General features: G+C 53.4%; 1 protein-coding gene across 5 annotated transcripts in view; it reads right to left on the bottom strand.

Annotated features, from left to right (window-relative positions):
- Window positions 1-19,191, bottom strand: part of CARM1 (coactivator associated arginine methyltransferase 1) — a 53,861-nt gene that overhangs the window by 8,583 nt on the left and 26,087 nt on the right. For all 5 annotated transcript variants that reach the window (XM_055238534.2, XM_055238535.2, XM_063616021.1 and 2 more), the window contains 5 exons: window positions 10,375-10,500; window positions 7,001-7,107; window positions 5,937-6,041; window positions 2,848-2,958; window positions 1,074-1,251 (listed from right to left, as the gene is read on the bottom strand). In XM_055238534.2, coding sequence (XP_055094509.1) covers window positions 1,074-1,251; window positions 2,848-2,958; window positions 5,937-6,041; window positions 7,001-7,107; window positions 10,375-10,500 — 627 coding nt within the window. The remainder of the gene's footprint in view (window positions 1-1,073; window positions 1,252-2,847; window positions 2,959-5,936; window positions 6,042-7,000; window positions 7,108-10,374; window positions 10,501-19,191) is intronic.

Here is a 19,191-nt window from a genome sequence, read left to right as displayed (position 1 = left end):
GCCAGAGACGAGAGTGGAAGCTTCGCCCCCACCCCTGCCTGCACAAGCCCCACCAGCCTGCTGCTGCCCATGCTCCATCCCATGGCTGCTACCCTGGCTGGAGACCTGTCCTCCTCCACACGCACACACAGCTGCTTCCCTGTACAGAAATGCTCAGACACGCATGTACCTAGCATGAGAAGAGCCACAGACACATGCCTCAGGCATCAGGGCTGCACAGACCCCAAGACAGATGGGCAAATAGAAACAGTCACCCAGGCCAGGCACAGTGGCTCATGCCTATAATCCCAACACTTTGGGAAGCTGAGGCGGGAGGATCACCTGAGGTCAGGAGTTCATGACCAGCCTGACCAACATGGTGAAACGCCGTCTCTACTAAAAATACAAAACTTAGCTGGGTGTGGTGGTGCACACCTGTAATCCCAGCTACTCGGGAGGCTGATGCACAAAAATCGCTTGAACTGGGGAGGTGGAGGTTGCAGTGAGCCGTGAGCCGAGATCGCACCACTGCACTCCAGCCTTGGCAACAAGAGTGAAACTCTGTCTCAAAAAAATAAACAGTCACCCAGTGACCAGAGGCCATACTTAGAGGCATGGATGGGAAGTGACAGATGGGCTTGCCAGACAGCTACCTCACCTCCTCACACACGTACACATGCACACACGCACCCACACCCCTGCATTTGCACACATGCTCGCCCACCCCACCTCCTGGACTGTGAGGAGAGCAGGGCTTGTTGGGGAACTGCTGACCACAGAACTTGTCCCAATCCCCACTCCTAACCAGAGGCTGTCCTGCAGGAGCAGGACATGGGATGGCAGAGGTGCCAGGAGATCCTCTGTACTTTGTCTGGGCGGGTGGGCAGCTGGGTGTCTGGACGTGTTTGAGGCCCAGGGCTCCAGAGGCCACAGCTGGCTGGAGTGGGGTTGGGGTGGGAGTAGGGGAAAAGCCCAGGCTTCCCTACACCCTGGGCCACCGACAGCAAGCAGGGAGCTGAAGCACTGATGGCCTGGCTCAGTGGCAGCCAGGGGCTCCACTGAGGGTCCCAGCCTGTGTACCCCCCAGTGCTCACCGCTGGGCTTCAGGTACTTCTTGGCGTGGAGGTAGCTCTCCAGCATGCGCTCGTTGAAGAGCATGTAGCCCATGGGCTCCGAGATGATGATGTCCACCTGCTCGGGGAGTGATACCTCCTCCACCTTGCCCGGGATGACCACGATGCGGTCCGTCAGGTTGTTACTCTTCACCAAGACCTGCAGGTGGGCAGGGCCATGTGGGCTTCCCTGCGTCTTCCTGCCGTGGGGCCCTCCCTAGACCTCCTCTCAAGGGACAGCCTCCATCCGCACATGGCCATCGGGTGCCCCTCTGCCTCTTTCGCTGGTGCCCCAACCATGGCTGCGATTGGCCATAGCCTGTTAAGAGCTCACTGTGGGCCGGGCGCGGTGCCTCACGCCTGTAATCCTAGCACTTTGGGAGGCCGAGGCAGGCGGATTGCTTGAGCTCATAAGTTGGGAGACTAGCCTGGCCAACATGGAGGCTCTACTAAAAATACCAAAAAAAAAAAAAAAATTTTTTTTTTTTTTTTTTTTGAGACAGATTCTCACTCTGTTGCCCAGGCTGGAGGTGGTAGTGGCGCCATCTCGGCTCACTGCAACCTCTGCCTCCCGGGTTCTAGCGATTCTCCCACCTCAGCCTCCCGAGTAGCCAGGACTACAGGCACCCACCACCACACCTGGCTAATGGGGTTTTGCCATGTTGGTCAGGCTGGTCTCGAACTCTTGACCTCAGGTGATCTGCCCGCCTAAGCCTCCCAAACTGCTGGGATTACAGGTGTGAGCCACCATGCCTGGCCTAAAAATACAAAAATTAGCCAGTTGCGGTGATGGACGCCTGTAATCCCAGCTATTCAGGAGCCTGAGGCAGGAGAATCACTTGAACCCGGGAGGTGGAGGCTGCAATGAGCCAGGATCGAACCACTGCACTCAAGCCTGAGCAACAGAGTGAGACCCCCCGCCCAAAAAAAGAGAGAGTTCACTGTGACCCCAGCCCTGCCTCAGGGCCGTCCCCTGCTGCGGCCTCCTAGGTCCCCCAACCTGCGTCGACAACTGCTGGTGGCTGCAAAGAGGGGGACGAGCAGACATCACAACAGCCACCAAAACTAAAGCTGGACGCACCCCCAACCCAGTGATTCCAGGGCTAGGGTGTGTCCTACAGACACAACCACATGTGGGAGAGGGGCTCAGGACAGCAGCGTCGGCCACGTGAAGACCTGGAAGGAGTCTGAGTGTCGCTGCGGACACAATGCAGCTAAAGCAACAGCGGCACGGCTGGGCAAAGGAGTGCTCTGCGGCGGCAAGACAGAGCAAAGATGGCCCCTCCACGACCCTGGCCCCACATCCATGAGAGAGGCAGAGCAGGGAATGGAGGGTGCAGCCCCCGCTGGTGCGAGAGGACGCTCACGTCTACAGCCACAGAACAGCTCTGCTCAGACTTTGTGGCCGTAGCTCCTCTCTGGTGATGGGGCTGGGGGTGGGAGCCAGGGGTGGGGGAGGAGAGCATGCTGTTTGCTCTTTTTTAGCTTTTATGTTTTGAACTTTGTGAAGGAAGGTTTCAGTGCAAAAAAAAGAAAACAGGGAAATGACACGTGGCCCTGACTGCCAGTCACGAGGGAAAATCATCTCAGGCCCTGAAGCCCCTCCCCGAAATGACTGTTTTGGGGACAACAAAGAGAGCAAAGCACACAAGTAATGTCCCCAAGCCCCTGGGGGTTCCCAAGCTTCTCTAGGCTGGGGCCGGCATGGCACTCATGGGCGAGGACAAGGCTGGGCGGACACCAGCGGGCCACTGACCTCGGCGTGCTGGGCCATGGTGCTGGCCTCCACTGCGTAGATTTTCCGTGCTCCAGCTTGGGCAGCAAAAAACGACAGGATCCCAGAGCCACAGCCAACATCAAGAACGATCTGAGGGAGGAGTGGGAGGTGAGAGCGAGACATAGGAGGTGATGGTGATGGGGAGGTGACAGTGATCATAAGGGATGTGCACATCATGAGGCGTCTGTCTTCACTCTCAATGTTTGCCCTTTATGGGCTCTTGGTCAAAATGAAGCGAGAACTCAAGAGGAGCCATGGGCCACTCCTCTGGGAGGAGAAGCCCTGGGGAAGCTCCCGCTCGGCCCCAACCCTGTGGCCTGCAGGCCTCCGGATCGTCTGGGGTGAGAGGCACGGGCCTCCCCTGGAAGCTCACTGGCAGTTGAAAAGCATTTTTCTGGGGCCTCCGCAGTTCTAGCATGGAGGAAAGGGGCCCGAGGTGTTGGTGGCAGTGTCTCCCAGCTCCATGCTGACTCATGCCTGGAGAAGCAGCCCGTCTTGGCTGGGGCAGGTGAGCCGCCCAAGCCCTGGGGCCGGCTGGGCTCCCCGCAGGGCCACTGGCCTATGATGGTCACTCATGGCAGAGTCCAGGCCAAGGTCTGGGAGAACACACCACCTGTTCTGGATTTGTGGGATTGCTTCCACACGAGCAGACCAAGGGCAGACATTCCTAGTGGTGACAGGCATGAGCTTTTGAAGGACAAATGCTCTGGGCACGGTGAGTGCCTGCAGGGGAAGCTGGGGTCAGATGGGAAGGCCTCAGGGTACCGATCAGAGCTCCAGATGAACCAGGAAATGGATCTCCATCCTTGGGGAGCAGGAAGGGACTTCACCAACGGAGGACGTCCTTCCCAGACCTCAGCGGTCAGGAGGCTTGGGGTGGCCCTGCTGGGGCAGACACTGTCGTGTCAAGACGACTCCTCCCCAGGGCCCAGGGCCTACTGTCCTCTGGGACGGTAAGCGATGCTAGGGGGGCATGACCCAGGCGCTGGATGAGGCAGATCCATGCAAATCCACGTGGAGAGATCCCCAAAATACTTGGGAGGTAAAAAACAGGCTCCCATTTGATTCAAAAGAGAAAACAGGCTGGGTGCGGTGGCTCACACCTGTAATCTCAGCACTTTGGGAGGCTGAGGCGGACGAACTGCTTGAGGCCAGAAGTTTGAGACCAGCTTGGGCAACACGGCAGAACCCCATCTCTACTAAAAATACAAAAATTAGCCAGGCATGGTGGCACATGACTGTAATCCCAGCTACTTGGGTGGCTGAGGCACAAGAATCGCTTGAACCCAGGAGGCGGAGGCTGCAGTGACCTGAGATTGTGCCACTGCATTCCAGCCTAGGTGACAGAGTGAGAATCTGTCTCAAAAAAACCCCCAAAAAACAGAAAGAGAAAACAAAAACTCTGAGTAAGCCAGGTGCAGTGGCTCATGTCTGTAATCCAAGCACTTTGGGAGGTTGAGGTGGGCGGATCATGAGGTCAAGAGATCGAGACCATCCTGGGCAACAGGGTGAAACCCTGTGTCTACCAAAAATACAAAAATCAGCTGGGCTTGGTGGCGTGTGCCTATAGTCCCAGCTACTCAGGAGGCTGAGGCAGGACAATCGCTCGAACCTGGGAGGTGGAGGTTGCAGTGAGGCGAGATTGTGCCACTGCATTCCAGCCTGGTGACAAAGCAAGACTCCATCTCATAAAAAAAAAAAAAAAAAAAAAAAAAAAAGGTAGACACCAAAAACTCTGGCAAATGGGATGAGAAGGGAATACATTATACAGTTCTACTTTTTTTTTTTTTTTTTAAGACGGAGTCTTGCTCTCTTGCCCAGGCTGGAGTGCAGTGGCACAATCTCAGCTCACTGCAACCTCTGCCTCCCAGGTTCAAGCAATTCCCCTGCCTCAGCCTCCTGAGTAGCTGGGACTACAGGTGCCTGCCACCACGCCCAGCTAATTTTTGTATTTTATTTTAGTAGAGATGGGCTTTTGCCATGTTGGCCAGAGTGGTCTCGAACTGCTAACCTCAAGTGATCCACCTGCCTCAGCCTCCCAAAGTGCTGGGATTCCAGGTGTGAGCCACTGTGCCTAGCCGATTTCTACTTTTGAATACAGACGCTCTGCTCTGCTCTCTCTCTCTAATCATGAGTGCACATTATTTGGTGATATCAAAAAGCTTATTTATTAATTTTGTTTCTGAGGCAGGGTCTCGCACTGTGGCTCAGCCTGGAGAGCAGTACCCCAATCACAGCTCACTGCACTTTCAACTTCCCGGGCTCAAATGATACCCCTGCCTTGGCCTCCCAAAGTGCTGGGATTACAGACAGGTGTGAGCTACTCTGCCCAGCTCAATAAAATAATTCTAAAATATACGCTGATGTCTGCATGGGGAAAAATCTGGAAGAAGAGAGCTCATACTGAGGGGTAGCGGCTGTCTTGAAGGGAACTGATAGAGGCCTCTCAAGCCTATAATGTACATGCTGTGTTGAGTTTATATATCAAATGCATTTGTTTTTCTTGCTTTTTGGTTTTTTGTTTGTTTTGTTTTTGAGATGGAGTCTCGCTCTGTTGCCCAGGCTGGAGTGCAGTGGCGTGATCTCAGCTCACTGCAAGCTCTGCCTCCTGGCTTCATGCCATTCTCCTGCCTCAGCCTCCTGAGTAGCTGGGACTACAGGCACCTGCCACCACGCCCGGCTAATTTTTTTGTATTTTTTAGTAGAGACAGGGTTTCATCGTGTTAGCTAGGATGGTCTCGATCTCCTGACCTTGTGACCCACCTGGCTTGGCCTCCCAGAGTGCTGGGATTACAGGCGTGAGCCACCGCACCCGGCCTTGTTTGTTTGTTTGTTTTTAAGAGACAAGAGTCTCACTCTGTCGCCCAGGCTGGAGTGCAGTGGCGCAATCATAGCTTACTGCAGCCTCAAACTCCTGGGCTGAAGCAATTCTCCTGCCTCAGCCTCCACAGTAGCTCGGATAAATGCATTTCTAATCTGAGAAAATTAAAGATAAAATCAATGAGAAAAGAAAAAAAAAAAAAACAGAGACAGAAGCAGAGAGGTGGGCACATGCGCGGGCCACTCACCTTGTCCTTGAAGTCAGTGTGGTTTTGCAGGATGGCGCGCTGGTAGGTGCCTGTCCGCACGTAGTCCTGCATCATGTTCTGCTGCTGGGACAGGTAGCCATAAAACTGGAACAGAGACACACCAATGGCACGGGGCACAAGGTGGCACGAGGCAGCCAAGGCCCTGGCCAGCCCTGTGATAGAGCAAGGGGCCATCTCGAGCACAAACCTCCCTCGGGAGGCCGTGCACCCTCTGACTGGGCCCCACTAGCAGCTCCAGGAGAGGGAGCAGGAAGCCGGAGGGCAGCCCCCAGGAGGACACCGCCACTATCACTGCAGCCAGTGGCAACAGCTGGATGCCGCCTGGACCTGGAAGCCACCCAGGAGAACTCAAGATTTGCCACAGGCAGGGTTCTGGCATCGGGGGCCACCTGCCCCATCTTGAGGGCCCCAAAGAAGAAGAGAAGCGGATCGAACAGAGCCCTAGAACTCAGAGCGCCAGGCAGGTGAGGTGTGGTGTCTCTCTGTAAGACAACGGGTGATCGGGAGGCAGCGTGGCACCTGGGCAGGGGCACAGGCTTTGGCATCAGGCAGACCTGGCTTCCCATCTTGGCTCTGTTGCATAATAGCTGTGTGACTTGGAGCAAGTCACTTAACCTCTCTGAGCCTCAGTTTTCTCATCTGTAAAATGGGGACAATAATAGCACTTACCTCCTAGCATTGTTGGGAAGGTCCAAGTGCTTCTGTGCATGTGACAGCGCTTAGACCAGGGCCTGGCATGCAGGGAGCGCTCAGGGCATTGTAACTGCTCTACCGTTATTCACAACGCCTGTGGCCCTGAGCTCCACCTGTGCTCAGATCCTTCCAGCAACCCTCTCAGGCAGGCACCTGCATCTCCGCTTCACAGATGAGGAAACTGAGGCCCAGCCAGCGGAGGAAACCTGCCCAAGGCTACATGGCCAGTAAGGGACAGAGCCAGGACGGGAACTTGGGTGGGCCTTTCCTGTGCTGCGTGGCCTCCTGTGGGCGGGTGGCAGGGGGGCTGCCAGGGGGAGGTGGCCTGGCTGAGGACGAGTGCAACCCACCTGGAAGTACTGCACGGCAGAAGACTCCTCCGTCCGCTCGCTGAACACGGACCGCTCCAGGGTGTGGCCCCGGCAGGTTTTCAGGATATTGTAGAAGGAACAGAAATCTGGAACAGGGAAGCCAAGTCACCGGGGGGCGGTCAGCAACCCAGCATGTGGCCATCTGGGAGGGAAGGTTCTGGATGGCCGTATGTCCTGACATTTCTCCGTTGAACATACAGGGCTGGTGATTTCTCTTCCCCGAAAAACAATTTTCAAAGTTCAAAGAAAAGATGAAGGGCAGCCATGCCTGCGGGGCTGCTGTCTGGTGGGAGTGGGCCTGGGGATTCCTCACCAAAGGGCAGCTTGGTGAAGCTCTCAAGCACACGCCCACTGGCCCGGGAGTCAAAGCTCTGACAAATAAGCCCAAGTTCACCCAGAAGCTCAGGGCGGCATCTGTGTGGGGGCAGCAGACACTGCAATGTCCAGTAAGAGGGGACTGGACAAACCCCAGGGGCACAGAAAAGCACAGTAGAGGCCAGGTGCAGTGGCTCATGCCTGTAATCCCAGCACTTTGGGAGGCTGAGGTGGGAGGCTGAGGTGGGCAGATCAGTTGTCAGGAGTTCCAGACCAGCTTGGGCAACATAACAAGACCCCGCCTCGTTAAAAAACAAAAACAAAAACAAGAAATAAAAAATTAAGGGGGGCCAGGTGCGGTGGCTCATGCTTGTAATCCCAGCACTTTGGGAGGCCGAGGTGGGTGGATCACGAGGTCAGGAGATCGAGACCTTGGTGAAACCCCGTCTCTACTAAAAATACAAAAAATTAGCCGGGCATGGTGGTGGGCACCTGTAGTCCTAGCTACTTGGAGGCTGAGGCAGGAGAATGGCGTGAACCCGGGAGGCGAAGCTTGCAGTGAGCCGAGATTGCGCCACTGCACTCCAGCCTGGGCGACAGAGTGAGACTCCATCTCAAAAAAAAAAAAAAAAAAAAAAAATAAGAAAAGCACGGCAGAGAATCACCAATCACCACCCTTCCCCAAGATGCAACGGTATGTGGCCCTTTAAAACAGGCTCTATCTATTTGGCTGGGCACTGTGGTTTTCAACTGTAATCCCAGCACATTGGGAGGCTGAGGCGGGTGGACTGCTTGAGCCCAGGAGTTTAAGAGGCCAGCCTGTGCAACAGAGCAAGACCCTGTCTCTACAAGAAATAATAAGCCGGGCACGGTGGCTCATGCCTGTAATCCTAGCACTTTGGGAGGCTGAGGCGAGTGGATCACTTGAGGTCAGGAGTTCGAGACCAGCCTGGCCAACATGGTGAAACCCTGTCTCTATTAAAAATACAGAAATTAGCCAGGGGTGGTGGTGGGCACCTGTAGTCCTAGCTACTCAGGAGGCTGAGGTGGGAGAATCACTTGAACCCGGGAGGTGGAGGTTGCAGTGAGCCAAGATTGCGCAACTACACTCCAGCCTGGGCAACAGAGTGAGACTCTGTCTTAAAATAAAATAAAATAAGTGAAATAATAAAATAAAATTAAATTAAATTAAAATAAAATTAAAGCTGTATTTATTAACATAGAATAATAGCCACTAAATTATATCAAGTAGAAAAACAATATTTAAAAGACAATCTCTTTAAAAATTAAAAGACACGTCAGGCATGGTGGCTCACGCATGTAATCCTAGCACTTTGGGAGGCTGAGGCAGGCGGATTACCTGAGGTCAGGAGTTCAAGACCAGCCTGGCCAACATGGTGAAACCCCTGTCTCTACTAAAAATACAAAAAATTAGCTGGGTACAGTGGCACGTGCCTGTAATCCCAGCTACTGAGGGCGCTGAGGCAGGAGAATCGCTTGAAACTGGGAGACAGAGGTTGCAGTGAGCCAAGATCGTGCCACTGCACTCCAGCACTCCAGCCTGGGTGACAGAGCGAGACTCTGTCTCAAAAAAAAATTAAAGACACAGTTCGGGATGAGCAAGTTCTGGAGATAGGTGGTAGTGACAGTTGCACAACAATGTTAATGTGCTGCTTGCTACCAACCTACACACTTCACACTTGATCTTAGCCAAAAGGCCGAGAAGCGATCAACCTACACACTTCAAAAGGGTTAAAATGACCAAATTTCGTTATGTAGATTTTAGCACAACTTTTAAAAACTGACAGAACTGAAATAAAAAATATTAAAATACAAATAGTCTTAAGAGTGGGAATGGCCGGGTGCAGTGGCTCATGCCTGTAATCCCAGCACAGCACTTTGGGAGGCTGAGGCGGGTGGATCACTTGAGGCCAGGAGTTTGAGACCAGCCTGGGCAATATGAAAAAACTCCATGTCTACTATAATAAAAACACAAAAATTAGCCAGGCATAGTGGCACAAACATGTAGTCCCAGCTACTCGGGAGGCTGAGGCATGAGAATCGCCTGAACCTGGGAGGTGGAGGTTGCAGTGAGCCAAGATAGCACCACTGAACTCCAGCCTGGGCAACAGAGTGACACTCTTTCTCAAAAAAAAAAATAAATAAAATAAATAAAAATAAAAGGGCCAGGTGCGGTGGCTCACATCTGTAATCCCAGCACTTTGGGAGGCTGAGGAGGGCGGCTCACTTGAGGCCAGGAGTTCGAGACCAGCCTGGGCAACACATCTCTACAAAAAATTAGCCAGGCGTGGCAGCTTCATACAGGTGGCCCTGAGGGCTCAGGCTGCCCAAGGTACATCTGGGTCACTGCACAGCCTCCTTGAGACAAGGGGGAGGCCGGCAGTGGCTATGGGCAGTCAGCCTCCCCACCTCCAGCTGTCCCTGCACCAGCCCCCGTGTCAACCACTGGGCTCACTCCAGCTCTCGGGTAACCGAGCCTGCAGCGGGACCTTCAGACCGTCTCCAGCCCTGGGCGTCCCTCGACACCTCCACTGCTACCCTGGCTGTATCCACCTGGGGTTCTCCCACCTTTAGTCAGGAATCTTGTGTCCACCTGTGCCCCCAAGGTGGGTTGGTTAGGCCCTTCTGGTGGCTTCTCTGCACCCTGAGCAAACTCTTCCTGCCTCTAGGACCTTGTCTCACTCCATCCCCTAAACTCCAATCACAGCTGGCCCAGGGCTGGCCACTGCCAGAAAGACTGGGCCCAGGTGGTCAGGATGGGCCTCTTGGAGGTGGGGACATATGAGCCAAGCCCCAAAAGACCCAGAGGAGCCGGCGAGGGAGGGTCTGGGATCCAGGGTTTGCCCAGGCAGTGGAGTGTATTCTGGGCATATCTGCGTGTGGGAATGCGGTTTTGAGGGCAGCGGAGCCTTCTCAAGGATGCACGGGCCACCCCTTAGCCAGGCTCCACGCCCCTGCCCACCAGGGCTCTGGGCGCTCTGGGCTGATGTCACCGGAATGGAAGGAGGGCCACGTACCGTTGGGTGTGGCGAACTGGATGAGGACACTGTTGCAGCCCAGGGTGATGATGAAGGACTGCTTGCCCACACGGCTGCACTCTGTCTCTCGGGACACTGAGCACTTAAAGACACACACATCTTCATCTATGAGAGAAGACAGGCTGGCGTGAGCGATGCAGCCCTGTTGGCTGCCTTCTTTTGAGCCCGAGTCCCTGTCGCCCTCCTGCTGCCTCCCCTTGGTGCCCCCAGATTCTTCCAGAGTGCCACAAAACCACCCTGGCAGCACTGCCGGGTGCCCTGACTGCCCAGCCCACATTGAAGACAAGGGAGCGGCTGATCAGACAGCAGGAACACAGCCTGTGTCCTCAGGACGACCAGGGATGAGAAAGGGGCACGGTGAAGGCTGAGGTGGGCAGACAGGGCCAATGAGGCATGGTGCTGGCCCACAAGAACTCAGAGCTGGAGCTGCCTCTGCCCCGCTCGGCTGAGCCCTTCTGTTCTTGGATGGGCGCAGTGCAGTGACTGCATGTGGCCAGTGGAGCCAGACCGCCGGGTTCACACCCTATCCAGGCCATTTTTTCACTGTGACACAGGCAGGTCCCTCAGCCTCTCTGGAACTGGGGTTCTCACCATCAGATGGGGCTAATGGCAGGGCAGTGGTCTAGTGAATTATGACACTGTCTCCCTGTACCCATCATGATAGCTGTTACTAGTAATTCATTCCACAAACCTGCGGCCACTCCACTCCAGCCAAATGGTGAAACTTAGCGATGCCAGGAACGGGCCGGCCCAATCAGGCGCTGTGCCCGTCTACCGTACTGCAGTGGGACAGGTGCATCATCTGTAGTATTCTTGGCAAAAATGTTTGCACTAGTCCCATCTTCAAGGGACAACAGAAAAGGACAGGTTGTGGGGCAGGCTACAGGACAACCAGCCTGGTCTCTTCGAACAGGCCAATGTCAGGAAAGACCAAAATGGTGGGAGCTATTCCAGAGTGCAGGAGACAAGAAAGAGGGGAGTGCCCAATGCAATGCAAAGTGGGACCCTGGGCTGGAGCCGAATGAAAAATGTTTTTAAAAGTTATAAAGGACAACTGGGGAGGCTGGGCCCACACCTCTAATTCCAGCACTTTGGGAGGCCAAGGCAGGAGGACCACTTGAACCCAGGAGTTGGAGATCAGCCTGGACAGCATAGCAAGACCCTGTCTCTACAAAAAAATTTAAAAATTAGGCAGGCGTGGTGGCATGTGCCTGTTGTCTTAGGGACTCAGGAGGCCAAGGTGGAAGGATCACTTGAGCCTGGGAGGTTGAGGCTACAGTGAGCCATGACTGTGCCACTGCATTCCAGCCTGGCTGACAGAGCAAGACCTTGTCTCAACAAAATAAATAAAGAACAACTGGGGAGCTGGACAGAGTGGCCCACACCTGTGGTCCCAGCTACTTGGGAGGCTGAGGTGGGAGAATTGCTTGAGCCCAGGAGGTTGAGGCTGTAGTGAGCTATGATGGTGCCACTGAGCTCTAGTCTAGGCAACAGAAGTGAGATCTTATTAAAAAACAAACAAAAAAAAAGACAACTAGGGAAATGTGAGCATGGACTACATATTCCATAATTTTAAGTTATTTGGATGTGACAATGGTATTGTGGTTTTGTAGATAAATGCATATTTTCTTAGAAAACACATGTGGAAGTATTTATCGCAAATTCCCATGACGTCAGTAGCTTGCTTTTGAATAGCCCATCACAACAACAACAACAACAACAACATGAATGCAAATATCGCAAAAGTGTTCTCAATCACCCTGAATAGCCAAAACAATCTTGAAAAAGAATAAAGTTGGAAGATTCCCATGTCTCAATTTCAAATTTTACTATGAAGGTACAGTAATGAAAACAGTGTAGTGGTACTGGCAAAAGAAAGGAGACACAGATCAATGGAACAGAATCAAGAGTCCAGAAATAAACCCTTATACTTATCCTCAATTGATTTTTGACAAGGATGCCAAGAACATTCAATGGGGAAAGAATAGTGTCTTCAACAAACACTGTTGAGGAAACTGGATAACCACAGAGAAAAGAATGAAGTTAAACCCCTACCTCACACCATATACAAACAAAACAGAACTCAAATGGAGCAATGACCTAAATATAAGAGCTAAAACAAGGCCGGGCATGGTGGCTCACGCTTGTAATCCCAGCACTTTGGGAGGCTGAGGCGGGCGGATCACGAGGTCAGGAGATCGAGACCACGGTGAAACCCCGTCTCTACTAAAAATACAAACAATTAGCCGGGCGTGGTGGCGGGCACCTGTAGTCCCAGCTACTCGGAGAGGCTGAGGCAGGAGAATGGCGTGAACCCGGGAGGCAGAGCTTGCAGTGAGCCGAGACTGCGCCACTGCACTCCAGCCTGGGTGACAGAGCAAGACTCCGTCTCAAAAAAAAAAAAAAAAAGAGCTAAAACAAGAAAACTCTTAGGAGAACTATTTGCAAATCATCTATTGTTAAGTATTTAGTGTCCAAAATATATAAAAAACTATTTTAGGGTCAGGCACGGTGGCTGACACCTGTAATCCCAGTACTCTGGGAGGTGGGCAGATTACTAGAACCCAGGAGTTTGAGACCAGCCTGGGCAACATGGTGAAATCCCATCTCTACTAAAAATATAAAAATATTAGTCAGGTGTAGTGGCGTGTGCCTGTAGTCCCAACTACTTGGGAGGCTGAGGTGGGAGAATCACCTGAGCCCAGGAAGCTGACACTGCAGTGAGCAGAGATGGCAACACTGCACTCTAGCCTGGGTGACAAGAATAAGAGCATGTCTCAAAAAAAAAAAAAAAAAAAGTCTGGGTGCAGTGGCTCACATCTGTAATCCCAGCACTTTGGGAGGGCAAGATGGGTGGATCACGAGGTCAGGAGATCAAGACCATCCTGGCTAACACAGTGAAATCCTATCTCTACTAAAAATACAACAAAACAAAACAAAATTAGCTGGGCGTGGTGGCAGGTGCCTGTAGTCCCAGCTACTCAAGAGGCTGAGGCAGGAGAATGGTGTGAACCTGGGAGGTGGAGCTTGCAGTGAGCCAAGATCACACCACTGCACTCCAGGCTGGGCAACAGAGCAAGACTCTGTCTCAAAAAAAAAAAAAAAAAAAAAAAGAAACAACAATGATTTTTTATCTCTTTTTATTATATTTATTTTTTGAGATGGAGTCTCACTCCATCACCCAGCCTAGAGTGCAGTGGCACAATTTTGGCTTGCTGTGACCTCTGCCTCCCGGATTCTAGGAATTCTCCTGCCTCAGCCTCCGGAGTAACTGGGGGACTACAGGTGTGTGCCACCACGTCCAGCTTGTTTTTGTACTTTTAGTAGAGATGGGGTTTCACCATGTTGGTCAGGCTGGTCTTGAGCTCCTGAGCTCAAGTGCTCTGTCTGCCTTGGTGTCCCAAAGTGCTGGGATTACAGAGGTGAGCCACTGCGCCTGGCCTATATATTTTTAATATATATATATTTATATATAAGCCACCGGGCTGGGCCAAGAACTTTTTTAACTCAACAACAAAGAGATAGCCAGGGCTGGGCACAGGCTCATGCCTGTAATCCCAGCACTTTGGGAGGCCAAGATGGGAGGATAACTTGAGGCCAGGAGTTCAAGGTCAGCCTAGGCAACATAGTAAGACCCTATCTCTACAAAAAAAATAAACAAAATTAGCCGGGCATGATGGCGCATGCCTGAGATCCCAGCTACTCGGGAGGCTGAGGTGGAAGGATTGCTTGAGCCCGGGAGCTCAAGGCTGCAGTTAGCTATGATTGTGCCTGTGAACAGCCACTGCACTCCAGCCTGGGCAACATAGCAAGACTCCATCTCTTTAAAAAAACAAAACCAAAAACAAACAAAAAAAACAGCTGGCCAAGTGCAGTGGCTCATGCCTGTAATCCCAGCACTTTGGGAGGCCGAGGCGGGCAGATCACCTGAGGTCAGGAGTTCAAGACCAGCCTGGCCAACGTGGCGAAACGCCGTCTCTACTAAAAACACAAAAATTAGCCAGACATGATGGCGGGTGCCTGTAGTCCCAGCTACTCAGGAAGCTGAGGCAAGGAGAATTGCTTGAATCAGGGAGGTGAAGGTTGCAGTGAGCTGAGATAGCGCCATTGCACTTTAGCTTGGGCAACAGAGCGGAACTCCGTTTCAAAAAAAAAAAGGCTGGGCGCAGTGGCTCAAACCTGTAATCCCAGCACTTTCGGAGGCCGAGGCAAGCAGGTGATCACAAGGTCAGGAGATTGAGACCATCCTGGCTAACATGGTGAAACCCCATCTCTACTAAAAAATACAAAAAATTAGCCGGGTGTGGTGGCTGGCGCCTGTAGTCCCAGCTACTCGGGAGGCTGAGGCAGGAGAATGGCGTGAACCCGGGAGGCAGAGCTTGCAGTGAGCCAAGATCGTGCCACTGCACCCCAGCCTGGGCGACAGAGCCAGAATCGTCTCAAAAAAAATAAATAAATAAAAACAAAACAAAGCAAAAAAACCCAACAGACACTCGTATGCAAGCATTCACAGCAGTACTTATTCATGACAGACACAAGATAGAAATACAACCCAAATGTTCATAAACTGACAAACAGATAAACAAACATGGCTTATCTATAAAATGAAACATTATTCAGCCATAAAAATAAAGGAAGCACTAAGCCATGCGACAACATGAATGAATAGCAGAAACATCATGCCGAAAGAAGCCAGACACAAATGATTGTATTTATATGAAATATTCACAGAAGGCACACTGCTGGTGGCTGAGAGCTGGGAGAAGGCAGGAATGGGGAGCAACTGCTTAATGGAAGTGGGGTCTCCTTTTGGGGTGACAAACATATTTTGGGAGTAGACAGAGGTGATTGTTATGCGACATTGTAAAGGGGCTGATTTCCTGTTATAAGATAACAGCTCTTGACCTCCCAGGCTCAAGCCATCCTCCCACCTCAGCCTCCCGGGTAGCTGGAAACTCCCCTGCGCGTCCACCACCCCTGGCTAATTTTATTTTTTTGTAGAGATGAGGGTCTCACTATGTCGCCCAGGCTGGTCTAAAACTCCTGGGGCTCAAGTGATCCTCCCACCTTGGCCTCCAAAGTGCTGGGATTACAGGTGTGAATTTTGCTTCAATAGAAAAAGAAAAATGGGCCGGGCGTAGTGGCTCACACCTGTAATTCTAGCACTTTGGGAGGTGGGCAGATCACTTGAACCCAGGAGTTTGAGACACACCTGTCCAACATGGCAAAACCCCATCTCTACTAAAAGTACAAAAATTAGCAAGGCATGGTGGCGGGTGCCTGTAATCCCAGCTACTCAGGAGGCTGATGCAGGAGAATCGCTTGAATCCAGGAGGTGGAGGTTGCAGTGAGCCGAGATGGCACCACTGCACTCCAGCCTGGGCGACAGAGCGAGACTCTTACCGTCTCAAAAAAAAAAAAAAAAAAAAAAAAAATTAAAAGAAAACTGTTCCTAACTGATGAGTCCAGGTATGAGGGCCTACAGATATGAGACCTGCAGGGCAGCTCCCCAGCCACACCCAGCCAGTCCTGCCAGACTCTCTCCCACCCCAGGAGCCAGGTGCCGCCCTCCTGAGAGGGCAGGGCATGGAGGAACCTCCTGAGCCCTGCCAGGAGGAGGGTGTCAGCAGGCCACTGCCCCAGACTCACAGCCTCACCACACCCACAGAGGCCCCAAGATAAAGGGCTCCCAGCTGTAGGTGGGTCCCAGGAAGGGACATCCAACCTTGGCATGGTGCCCACACTCATACCCGTCCTGGGGCAGGAGATACTGTCAATCTGTTGGCCACACCTGGGTGACAGTAAGTGGGCCCAGGGAGGCCTGTTTACCAAGCAGCCTGGCAACCCAACGTTGCCTGAGGCGCCCCTCTCTGACCTGGCGCCAGGCAGGCAACTACAGGACCTGCCAAGTGAAGCCTGGCTGTACCCAGCCAAGGCTAGGGCTGGGCTTAGGCCAAAGATGCCGGGGCTGAGGGCAAGTGGATCGCTTCATCACAGCAGCAGCTGCTGAAGCCCGCGGAGCCGGCAGCTTCTCAAAGTCACAGCTCTATCCCCAAGCTAGTCCCTGGCACATGGAAGACACCTGGGAAATACTGACAAACCAAAAAAAAAAAAGAAAAAAGAAAAATGACAAGCTAGACCATGTTCCTCTCTTTGTTCAGGAGACACCCGAGCCTCTGAGCTCTGTGCCCATCATTCCTCATGGCTCTCTCGGCCTTGGCCCCTCCCCACGGACACACTCAATCCTCTAATCCCTACATGGGCCAGGCCCCAGGCCTCTGCACATGCTGTTCCCACTTTCTCCCTTCCTCTCCCCTCCCTCTGCTACTATGGGTCCAGTGGGCCATCGCACACCTGGCCCAGGGTCACCTGTGAGCAGGCAGGGAATGCAAGGCTGTCTCCTAGCTCACGAACAGCACCCCAGGAGGAGGGCAGAAGGGAGCCTTGGGGCCCGGGATGCACAGGCGTCTGGATCCAGCAGTGGTGATTCAGTGCTCGCCACAGATGCAGCCCTGCCCGCGGGAAACTCACTGTGGCATCCTCTCAAGGCCAACAACCACCTCCCAAAGCGGCCATTCAGCTGGGGAGAAGCAGTATGGGAGCTGCGGAATGGGGCAGGACCCTAGGATTCAGAAAGGCCCTCTGTGTCGGCCTCTAGAGACTAATCGAAAAAGCACCACTGTTGCGGCATCAGCCAGCATGTTGGGGACTGTGTGCACATGGCCTGGAGAGGTGGGGGACAGGCTGCAGGGCTAGCAGGCAAGGGTGGCCAAAAAGCAGACTCCAGAGCCAGGAGGCTATGGTGAGTTCAGGCCAATTGAGGCCAGGCCAGAGTTGGGGTATCTTTTTTTTTCGAGACTAAGTCTCACTCTGTCACCTAGGCTGGAGTGCAGTGGCACAATCTCAGCTCACCGCAACTTCTGTCTCCCGGGTTCCAGCGATTCTCCTGTCTCAGCCTCCCAAGTAGCTGGGATTACAGGCATGCACCACCACACCCGGCTAATTTTTGTATTTTTATTAGAGACAGGGTTTCACCATGTTGACCAGGCTGATCTCGAACTCCTGATCTCAGGTAATTCGCCCACCTCGACCTCTCAAAGTGCTGAGATCACAGGTGTGAGCCGCCGTGCCTGGCCCAGAGCTAGCATTTCTTTATCCTGCAGTAAAAGGAAAGGGACTGGGATCTCCAGGTGGAGTCTCCAACAGGGAACGTGAAGAACATGAACCCAGACTGAGTGTTACGCTTCGGCCACCCCTGGACCCAGCCTGGGGCTATTGGCTGGCCTGCTGCGCTGCAGTTGGCCCTGATGAAGCAGTGGGGCCAAGGGAGGAGGGGCTGGAACTGCAGGGAAGGGGGTAGAAAAACTGCCCCATCTTTGAGGCAGCCTTTCTTGCTCCCCAGGAAGCAGCCCCTCGCCATGTGAATCCAGGTCACAAACCCCCAGTTGCCATGAGCCAGGCCTGCCCACACCCTGCGGAGGCTGGGATGTCACATGACGTAAGAGTGACAACACTCTAAGGGCCAGGCTGTGTTCCAGTGCCTTATGTCGACCTCCTGTTTCCTCTTCTCATCACCTCTGGGAGTACCTACTCTCACTATGCTCTTATTTGCTCAGAGAGGTTAAGTATATTGCTCAAGGTCACACAGCAAGAGTGGCTGAGGTGACTGGCACCAGCATGCCCACTCCTCACCAATGCACCACCCGATGTCTCTGCGCTTCCTAGAGCAGGGCTTGGCTGACTTTCTGTGTAAAGGACCAGACAGTAAATATTGTGTGCTTCCTGGGGAATCTGATCTCTGCTACAATTACTCTATTCTGCCTTGCAGCAGACAATATGTAAACAAATGAGCATGGCTGTGTGCCCATAAAGCTTTATTTGAAAAACCCGGAAGGATTACAGGTGCAGAGCAGAGGCTGGACCCTCAGCGTCTTCGCTACCCACTTCCTTATCTGCTCACCAGGCACTAGGCAATGGAGACACGCTCCCCATCCTAGAGGCGGTGGCAGACAGAGATCCCCAGGTGGTGGACTCTGTAGGTGCCTGGAGGTGGCACCTGACCCAGCCTGGGAAGGAGACTGGGGACAGATCTGCCAGTAAGGGGAAGTGCGCACGAAGGCAGGGAAACAGGGGTGGCCAAGACAGTGCGGTGAGCCCTGGGAGGCTGCTGGGACAGACCTCCATGCAACGTGGGTTGATGTGGGTAGGGGCGCTGTGGAGGGACCGCAAGAGGCCCCAGTGGACTGGTGGCTTGGCTCTGCGCAGCACTGGGAGGGATCTTGCACAGGGTGGGGAGAGACCTGCCATCACACAGGATAGGGGAGGAGCCAAGGGCTATGGCTGGCCAGGCAGGAGGCAGCGGGGGTGGGGAAGAGGGCAGCTCTTGGAGGACCGGCTGCTGTTCCCCACCTGCCTTAAGAGTTAGCATGCTGCACATCTCCTTATTGGCCCCCCAGGGCAGCAGAATCTGGGGGACTCTAAGGTATAAGGACTCCCTAGCCTTAGACTTGAAGAAAATACACTAGAGAATGGTGGGCGGGGCAGCAGCAGCTCCATGGCAGCCCTGGGTCCCAGCATGCAGGAGGGTCTTGGAAGAACAGGGAGACATCTCTCAAGGGTCTCACTGAGCAGATGGTCCCGGGGGACGTACCATGCCTCAGTCACCTCCCAGTCCACCCTTCAAGCCGCACAGTGTCTAACACAACCCGCCTGCTTCACACCACCCCACGGTTCCCCAGCACCTTCTGGAACCAGCCCCCTGCCAATGTCCGCAGTCTCACTGCTGCCCCCTGGGTC

The sequence above is a fragment of the Symphalangus syndactylus genome, chromosome 13 (genome assembly GCF_028878055.3).
Source record: "Symphalangus syndactylus isolate Jambi chromosome 13, NHGRI_mSymSyn1-v2.1_pri, whole genome shotgun sequence".
Taxonomy (NCBI): Eukaryota; Metazoa; Chordata; class Mammalia; order Primates; family Hylobatidae; genus Symphalangus; species Symphalangus syndactylus.
The sequence above is the reverse complement of the archived record's forward strand: the minus strand, read 5'-3'. Positions and strand labels throughout refer to the sequence as shown.